General features: G+C 36.3%; 1 protein-coding gene across 1 annotated transcript in view; it reads right to left on the bottom strand.

Moving 5' to 3' along the window:
* Positions 1–2462, bottom strand: part of LOC107708576 (mitogen-activated protein kinase kinase kinase kinase 4-like) — a 57148-nt gene extending 54686 nt beyond the window's left edge. Inside the window, exons 1-2 of the mRNA XM_016512838.1 lie at positions 2218–2462; positions 1848–1913 (exon numbers count right to left, since the gene is read on the bottom strand). Of these exons, the coding sequence (XP_016368324.1) occupies positions 1848–1913; positions 2218–2274 (123 nt within the window). The 5' untranslated portion in view covers positions 2275–2462. The remainder of the gene's footprint in view (positions 1–1847; positions 1914–2217) is intronic.
* Positions 2463–10456: the final 7994 nt, after the last annotated feature.

Below are 10456 nucleotides of genomic sequence, written 5' to 3'. Positions count from 1 at the left end.
ACCAGAGAGGTTAAAAGGTCTCCTAAGGAACCTCAGTCTGGTTCTTGTCCTCTAGGTGGGGGGAAGTCAATCCAAAGAGCTTGTGATCGTGATTACTATCATGGATTTACATGTGATGGTCATGCTGTGCATCTCTTTGACCATCAATCTTGATTTCTTGCCCCAAAATTGACAATCTCCTTGGAATTGCCAATAAGTGTTCTTTTGTTTTAATGCTGTGAGCTGCTTAAAGCTGCTAGTTGGTGGACTTGCTTCAGACTCGTGGCGCCAGCGTATCGTGGACAGATTTATGACGTTGTCTTGGGCCTCTTTGTGGAATTCGGCTCTTTAGGTTGTTCAACACCAATCTGATCGAATCTTAAAGTGTTTGATTCACTCTGATACCCTACAGAGCGGAGGCCGGCGGGCTAGAGTGACCGGAGGCCAGTGGGCTTGAGTGAGCGGCGGCGGGCGGGCTTGAGTGGTCTTTGCAACTTTACAGATCTTCTTTATGCACCAAGAGCTTGTAACACTCCAAAGAGAAAGGAAAAATTTAAATCGCATCATATGACCCCTTTAATTTTGAACTCTCAAAGTGCATTAGATAGAATAATTTAACTTTAAAATGTACAAAATTTATTTCCAATTCTTCATGTCTTTTTTTCTTTTTAAATATCGCAATAAATATTGTATTGTGGACTTCATATCGCTATAATATTGTATCGTGAGATTTTGATATTGTTACATCCCTAGTCAATTGGTGTTTTTTTTTTTCTGTCGCTACCTGCCACCGTCATTTACAGCGCACGAGCCCCGCCTATTTGTGAGGTCCAGCCTACTTGCGGCGTAAGTCCCTCCGACTCGGAGTTATATGGACTGCAGCGATACATAATTGAAACCACCGCGTTTTTAATTTAAACGTGCAGTGCTTATATTAAATATAATTCAATCATTGCCTTTTGAAGTTTAAGTCATATTAGGCCGTATCATGATTCCTGTTTTTCAGCCCCAAAATTAAGATCTCTTTATGATTTTGGAACTTATACTATTTAAAGGGGTCATATGATGCGATTTCAATTTTTCTTTTCTCTTTGGAGTGTTACAAGCTCTTGGTGCATAAAGAAGATCTGTAAAGTTGCAAAGACTAAAGTCTCAAATCCAAAGAGATATTCTTTATAGAAGTTAAGAGTCAGCCACACCTACCTAAAATGGCTCGTTCTAACACGCCCCTACATACCTACGTCACTTTCTGGGAAGATTTGCATAACGCCGCCCAAACGTTCACGCAAAGAAAGAAGCCGTAACTTTCAACACAACGCGTAAAAAGACAGTATAAGTCATTATAATCCATAATTATGTCCCCACTGGATGCAACGAATGCCTCGTTTATAATGGGTTTTCATGTTTTTGAATCATCGCTCCGGCCTGACGGCATCATCACAATGTGGTAGGGGCGTAACATTTCCGCCACACGCTTGAGAATAATGTACAGTATGTGGAAAAGAATGTGTTTTTTTAACCTTAAACCGCATAAACACATTTCATTACACCAAATACACAAAATAATGTTCTTTTTAGCAACATCACATGACCCCTTTAAGATACTGAAGACTCTTATTACTTTAAGTTATTTTAATTTGAAAAGGAATTGAAGACTTTTTAAAGACCCTGAAAACCTCTGATCCCAAACACAACTGCAAAGCAAAATCATGGACAAAGAAGTTGCAGCTTCCACAAGTGTGCTCGATACCACTTCATACTATGTTCTTAAACCAGCCCTTAGCTTTGAAGAACACATTTCATCGGTTCTTTTCGATATAATAACACCTTTTAAAAATATTCATTTAAAGTTAGATTTAAAAACCAACCTTGTACACTTGACCATATGTACCATTTCCAACCACTTCGACCAGTTCAAAAATCCCGGCTGGGTCCTAGAGTAAAACAAAAGGTAAGAATAAAAACTGCGAAACAATGTCAATATAAATTAAAACAAAACAAACAATGGATTTGACAAATAAAGCTATCCATGCTATGTATTTAACACGCATGCTAGTGGAGTTCAAACAAAGGAAAGATCGAAACTCTTAAATGAGGGCCATTCCACATGTCAATATTGTTTTAACGCTTTCTCTCGTTTAAACAAAGACTACGATACGTTCGTGGATTCTGAAATCATCGGTATCGACTGCAAAAGACAATGAAAACAAGCTAATGTAGTCGGTAGAGGCTACTCACCCGTAGTGAAGAAAGGTCTATGTCTACTAGACTTTTCGCTGGAGAGTCGTTCGCCATCTTTCATTTGTATAATATTTGCTGTAACAATACTCTTCACTCCAACTCTTCACACGGTCGACCGTAACTACACAACTGTGTCCGTTTTGTTTACTATAGCAACATTTCTCTAGTACAGGACACACGCTGATAATTTATGTTGAGTTGGATGGGATTGGAGCAGTAGCTCACTGTACCTTGCAGAAATGTCCGATTCGCCAGTGAATCATTTTAAACGGTTCTTTTTTTTTTAGGACTCGGTGGAACCGATCGCAAGCCGTTTCTAAATCACCCCACTGTAATCTAGTTTACATTAATCTGTTTTGAAGTTAAACTGTGACGTGGGAACCATTTTCTTTATATTTATAATCATTTAAATTAATAGTGTTCATATTCAACATTACTGATGTGTAGGTCTACTTTATTAATAATAATGGGATCAATACTGCTGCTAACAGTTGTTAACAATGGTGTCTAGAAAAATAAACAACACAGCCTTGGACTCAACCGTACCAACAAAATGAAAGTAAAATGCTACAGACTCTCACTTTTGATAGCTCAAAAGAATAGGTGGGTCAGTTTGTGAACAGTTTTTTTTTTAAAAGAGTCACAAGAACAAACCGATTCATTGAATCACTAAAGTGAATCTTGCTTTCTAGAGCTAAACACAGGAAGTCGGTGTCGTGAGAAATCGGGTCGAAATCAAGTACACGCAAACGATATTATTTAAAACTTTTTTTTTTTCACTTGATAAAATGTTAATAACAATGAACCAAATAATAATTTAATAATAATAATATAATAATAATTTAACTAAATACATAATTATAAGATCGTTGAGAATATATGTAGGGTAATCAGTTTTCTTTAAATAGTGAGCACATTTACATGCACACAAGTAAGCTGATAACTCACAAATATCAGCTTATTAAAATAACCAGTTTCCCCCGTTTACATGCGCATCAACCTGACAAGCAAAGAAGTTGCGTTTACATGACTTCATTAATAAATCAGGTTATTTCCCTGTAGTGAAGTCAAAATATAATCATTTGCGTATCTGACTCCTAGTATTCCATACATTTGTCAGTTGTGATGTTAAATTAAGCTTGCAACATGTCAACTTGCAACATGTCTGGAAACTTACAGCTCATATAGCCTATTACCCTCTCATGCAGTTATAAACGCAGCATTGTGACTGAACCACTTCTGCTGCACTAGATGAGAACACATTTTTATCATTTTCTGAGTCATGAAAAAGTCTGCTTTTGTGATATATTTCCTTCTTTCTTTACTGCAAGACGTTTGCTCGGTCTAGATGCGCTTAAATCTGCACTAACAACGCGTTCCTGTAACACATGAGCACTTCAATAAGCCGACAGAAAGCGGTTTATTGCGTTTACATGCCGTGCGAAATCGGAGTAAGAGGCAAAAAACTACCTGTTGCGATCGGTTTATGCTTACGCCGTTTATGACCTTACTCCGATAAAAGAAAACGGGTTACCGCGTTTACATGACCAAGTGCGTTTTCGGCTTATTGAGCATAATCGGTTTAAGAACGTGCATGTAAATACGCTCAGTGTTACAGACAATGACTGTATTTGGTATGCACATACATCACTGAGGCAGTCTCATTTCAGAAAAGTATACATTACTTTCCAAAGTAAGAAGAAGAAAAAACATGATTAAAACGCCTCACAAGGAATAACAGACATTACAGGTGCATCTCAATAAATTAGAATGTCATGGAAAAGTTCGTTTATTTCAGTAATTCAACTCAAATTGTGAAACTCGTGTATTAAATAAATTAAATGCACACAGACTGAAGTAGTTTAAAAATGTGAGCCAAAATCATCACAATTAAAAGAACCAAAGACTTAAACTACTCCAGTCTGTGTGCATTGAATTTATTTAATACACGAGTTTCACAATTTGAGTTGAATTACTGAAATAAATGAACTTTTCCACGACATTCTAATTTATTGAGATGCACCTGTACATGTTTGATTACATTTTTGAGACACCCTCATATGTGGCCAACAAATGCAACCTACTAGGTTGAAGTCTTCAAAATGACACTCAGTGAATGAGTTAGATTTGAAAAAAAACTTTAGGTAACTGCAAAAGTGGCTGTTTTATATCTTGTTGATTTAGAAGGAGCTCTGTTGCAGGTTATTTTAAGATCAATTTTAATTATTAGTATTAACATCGTCTTTTTACTGGTTGATAGACTTGAATAAAGCACAAACAGTCAATCAAAAATTGCTATCTAGACTGTGACTCTTCTAAGAAATGCTTACTCAGTTTTGTTTGCTCAGTTTGCCCTGCCCTTGGCTGTGAATCAGTCAACCAGCTGTCATGAGAGAATCATCAACAGTACGGTCGCCTGACGTCACTCTCAGGAAGCGGGATCCGGCGGTGGCAACACGGGTGTGGTGATGGAAGGAAGTTGCGTAGATTCAGGAAGTGATCCGGAGACGGATGGAATGGATGGCGAGGAATTAGATTACAACGACTGCCTACAACAATGAAGTCAATATTACTGGTTACTGCTTTTTATATATTTACTACAATTCATAAAAATGAGATACTAGTAATACGTTGCCGCCGTGGAAATTCTGAAAAAGACCAGAATATTCCACTGCGTTCCTGGACACGCAATTTGCGTAGCTGTGATTCATAGGCGGGGATTATGCTAATTGTGAATGAGCGTGCACGAGCGCCCTATTTACGAATGATTGGAATTCATTAACATACACATGTTTAACTATCAAATCGGAAGTTTAAGAAGCGTTTGTGAATCCGGAGGAGAGATTTCGGGAAGGTCTGTTTTACATGCAAATTACTCACAATTTACTCATATATTTACGCAAGTTTCATGAAAGAGGCCCATAATGTGTAGATTACACTAACATTAGGCTGCGTTTAGCCTTACAGTGGAGTTGGTTCACTCTCCAGCAATGAAACTAAGTAAATAATTAAATTAGAACAATAATATCGTGTATCGGCGATCTCACAGACTGACGATAAGACGATATGATTATGGAGCATATCGCCCAACACTATTATAAACCAGCATTTGATCAGTGAATTATTTTTTACATGAATAAACTATTAATGCGTAAAATACAGTGATGCACTATAGTATGTTGTATTAGTAATCTGCTAAAATACTGCTGAAAAAAGATGATTGAAAAAGCTAAATGCTATTAGTCCCTGCTGGTCTCCAGGAGGGCTAAAACGATTAGTCGACATTATCTACAATGTTGACAACTAAAATTTGCGACAAATATTTTTGTGGTCGAATAGTTGTTTGAGCTCATATGACCCAATGTAATGACCTGCAATAACGCGGCTTAACCGGGCTGGCGCTGTAGCGCAAGACTGTAATTCAGCTGTCCCGGATGCAATCTAATAGAAGAAGACCAGCTTTGCAAATGAAGCCAAACCAGTAAAGTATGGAAAAGTTTTACAAAACTACAAACAAAAAATTCTGTTATGTGTAAAGGCCGCAATATACTGACGGTGAAGTTCTTTTTCATTTTTTAAATGAAAAAAAAGGGTAAAAAGAAGTTTGATATACTCATACAGTATAATACTCATAGATGTATTAGTGTTGCACAATATACCGGTACTAAAAAGGTATCATGATACCCTGCTTTTAAAAATGGTAAAACTAGTACTGGTACTTTAAGGATGCATTTTAATAAGAGCCGTATTTCCTGAGTTGCATCGATGTGTGACAGCAGGACAGTGTGTAGCGTTCTGCTTCCACTCCCTACATTCACACTAGCTGTGCCAAACTTTATATATCCACACAGCACACACTGCTTAAACTTACTGACAATTTAAGAGTGAATAATAAACAACAATGAATGAGAAAATTAAACCTTAATGTTAAAATTAGGAACTTGCACACTATCACCCCTGAGGCACATGCACGGAAAGCCGCCTCTATCACAGACAGCTTGCGATTGTGAATTCAGATCTCTTTAACGAATTATTGCGCTTCAATGGACAAACAAGCACACAATTAAGTTCAAATGCTTATCTTATGACTTAAGTAAACATAAACAGCTGAGAAAGAAAATGCATGTGTATCAATATATTGGATTGGTGTAGCTCTTAATGTAACAGACGAATATTCTTCCTGCTGTCTGTATCTATAATGTTAATCAAACAACAAAAGAAAAAGAGAAAATCACTCACTGATCTTGACTAACTTCAGTAGCTTTAATAAGGATCAATGTATATTTAATTCATAGAGTTAAGACTATATTATTGACATTTTGATTACTTTATTCAATTTCTGTATTATCTCTTGCTTGAATGCTATATAGACCTACTTTACCTAAAAACAGTTTATTTAATTTGTGTCTGCTTTATTGTATTTGTCCTCAAAGTTTGTTGCTTAAGGATAAAATAACAAAAATGACTATATCATGATATAAATTGTAATAAAATTACTCATATCATGAAATAAGATTTTGGTCACATCTCATTCCTAACTCATGCCCTCAAATATAAGTCAAAAGATTTATTTTGTGACATGAACGGGGCAATTGAGGTCAATAATAACCGTCTAATTTGGCTTTATCATTTTAGCTAACTTACCACTGTTGCAAAGATATATATTTACCTTTAGGCTCTGTAATTGCTCACCATAGTCCTGTGTAGTGGCATTGTCATTGTTTTTTGAAGAGGGATGAAATGTTTAAAAAGCAGGACAGGCACACACTGGTCAAGTGAACAAAGTTTTTTTTATCATTATTATTAATAGATAAAATAACTATAAGCTCCATGTGGATCATCTATTATTCAATTACTTTTCCTGTAGTGTTATGTTTTGTTTGTGGTATCTGCTCAGTATTAGTATCAAGATATTTTAGTCAGGTATCGTATCAAAAAGTCAAAATTTTGGTATTGTGACAACACTAACATGTATAACTTATAAAAATCTATCTAATAATTTTTACATTAATCGATTATCAGAATAATTGTTTGTTGCAGCCCTAGTTTCCAGCCAGATCAGAATGGTCTGTTAGCTGATTTTAGAGCAGTGTTTCTCAACCAGGAGTCTGGGGAACACTAGAGAGTCTCAGCAGGCTCAAAATGACTTTCGGTTATATATCATTGCGGACAATGGGGGAGGGGGGGGGGATGATGATGGTCTTGTCAAAACCACTGTTTTAGAAGGATTTTGGAATTTTTTAGCTAAATAAAAAAAGCTAAGGCTAGCTAAAATTGGCTAAGGCCAGCAAATTAGCTTAGGCTGGTTTAAGCAGGGGTTTTTTTCCAGCAGTAGTGGCATAGATACCATAGCATTGGTGTTCATAAATGTACCTTTTAGAACAATACCTGATATTATGGTATACAATCAAATATAAATATATTAAAAAAGATTTATATTTATCAATCTCAAGATGCAATAGCTCATTGAGTTTGAGGCTCATTGTTTTCCATACCTCTCTGGGATTCATGACCGCATAAAAACCAATAGCTCAATAGGTTGTGCAGGCGTGAGCCTATTCAGTGCCACAGCTCAATGCGTTTCACAACCAAATAAAAGTGTACTTGATAAAAACAGTGAAATATATCCCAGCACCGGAGCTTTAATAATGTGGATTTATTAAATTCCAGCGTCCTATGCAGAGAAACAGATGAGAGGGAGATTCAACATTGTGTCAATCACAGCAATTTTTCCAGGAATGTGAAAGGGTCCGAGACGGCACTGTAAATCTGACATTTTCCTCTCCATTTCTCTCTTTGAGTGCAGAAAGGAATCCTCACTTGACTGCTTGCATGCACAAAAGAAAGATCAGAATGTACAATGAGCAATTTACTTTCATATTGTGTTTTTCTTCACACCAGCTCCTGTGCTGTCTAGTGAACATCAGTCTCTCACAGACTAATTAAGGAAATGATACATGACAAATACATGAACTTGAAATCCATCTAATTGCATGTAATTTTAATTCTAGGATTTCCACAAGCATCCTTGATGCTTAAGAGAATGAGAGAGAAATGAGCTTGGACTGGTAAATTAAAATAACACATCATTTTATACCCCAAGTGAGGCACGGGGGCGTTCGGCTTACACTGAAAGAGCAAATATATTTCCTTCCCTTCACATCGAGCAGGGAGAAATATTGTTTAATCAATTGCACCAAGAATTTCGGCCACCTCAGCAGAATTCCACCACCCACTTTTGACAGAGCATGGCTGCCGTTTATCCCCTTACTCCATCTCTGATGTCTCGGTGTAGGTCAGTGGTCAAGAACCGGGTAAGAGTCACTTCCTCTGATGTCCAAACTAATCAGAGGTTAAAGCCCAGCACTGGCCTTTAAAGGCGATATATCATCAAAAACGACTAGAAGATGAATTTTTGAACAGAAAAAAAAAGTTATTTAAATATGTATGTTACTTTATTAGTAATTGTGTTGTGTTGTTGTCTATCTAGAGTAAAATAAAATAAAATATTTCACACAATATGCAATTAGGTGTTTCCATACACATGAGAGGCAGCTTGGAAGGCATCAGCACAAACCTGATCTTCGTTACTGCTTCAGCTCAATAAATGCATGCTGGACCTCTGAACGAGACAATACAATTCTGTGTGGTATGATAGCTAATAAACCTGACAAAACTCTTGAAATAAAACTGCATTTATTTCCTCATTAAATTGAGTTTTTTCATTTGAGAAATATGGTAATAATAGTAATAATTAAAAGTGGTTGGTTTTAGCAGCATGAAACCTCATGCAAAAGATTTAAGAGTAACAGCATGTTTAAGATTGGATAATTATAACAAAATCGGTGCTATAAACCTTGCCTAACATCATAAATGGAGTTTAAGAAAACAAATAAAAAGTGTAGAATATTGCTCCTTTGAATGAAACTTAAGAGTGAAGCTAAAAGTCAGACTAACAGCTTGAGTTGGAAGGCTTATCTTTAAGATGAAGACTGGCAAAAGATCTGAAGAATGAGGGCATCCATGCAAGGAAGGAATGGTGCATGATGGAGAGCAACACTCAAAACAGCAATGTAATCAGCGCTCAGAGGATTTAAGACTGGGTGTTCAAAAAAAAAAAAGCATGGAAAGTGTCACTAAGCGCTGAAACAAATTAGGTTCTAATCCGTTTCTTTGAAGGGACTCTAATTAGTCCTTCAATTTTCTCTCACATCAGAACAAAAAGTGCTTCATGATGTAACATGATCTTGTTTAATGTAACATGCTCTGGCAAGATTGTTTTCTCCATGGTGACAGATGGCCTGCATGTAGAAAAAAGGGCTTCCCATTTGCTTTTCACATTAAAAACCTATTATTCTTCCCAAATCCGCATATGACGGCAAGCAATTTGCGTCTTTGTCCACATAATAAAATACCCTGTAAAGTGTCACAGTTCACAGACGGAGACAAAGACAACAGTATGTACATAAGGAAAGAATATTTTAAACCGATGTATCTTGATTGAAATCTAGAGTTTGGATTTTCTAAATGCCCTTTTCCCTTTGCAGAGGCAATTTCCTTTGGAAATTGTCGGCAGTAAATATGGTTAATGTGCTGTGCCTGCACTTCGCTCACACGGAGAGCTGAGGAAGGCTGACATGAGTTATCTGTATGATTCTTGTGAAAACTGAGATATGAATCCCTCCATCGTAAACTAGATTGTAGAATGATGTACAATTGCCCTGGAGGGACAAACTCAGCAGGAACACCCCCCACATATGGATCGTGATGCAAAACAGAAGGGTCTCTAACTAAATATCATACAACTTATAGATATAACTAGAATGCTAAACGGGTATTAAATATTATAGACCTCCCTGGTTCAACTATATTTTAATGATTCAGGCATCGTTAGAATATTGTTTAAAAAACACACACATTTATCAGTACCTTTTTTACTACTATAAAATTATTTTTCAAAAAAAGAAAGCCAAAACGCTACCACTGCAATGTATTTACAAATAAACAAAAACCATGACACAAAAATGGGTTAACATATGGAAGCTGTTTCCACTTCAAAATAAAATGAAATGAAATAAAATAATCTGACTATTTTTTAGAAAATATAATAAAGTAACTTTTTTGTTTTACTCTGAGGTGGAACAGGCTTCCATAATCATTTGTATGTATGAATTAATCAAGGATTTTTGATTCATCTGATCCTTTAAGCAATGAAATACATAAAGATAAAAATACA

This window comes from Sinocyclocheilus rhinocerous, unplaced genomic scaffold (genome assembly GCF_001515625.1).
Source record: "Sinocyclocheilus rhinocerous isolate Xijiao unplaced genomic scaffold, SAMN03320098_v1.1 scaffold1950, whole genome shotgun sequence".
NCBI classification, from domain to species: Eukaryota; Metazoa; Chordata; class Actinopteri; order Cypriniformes; family Cyprinidae; genus Sinocyclocheilus; species Sinocyclocheilus rhinocerous.
Note: the sequence above shows the minus strand (reverse complement) of the source record. Positions and strands in the feature narration are given on the sequence as shown.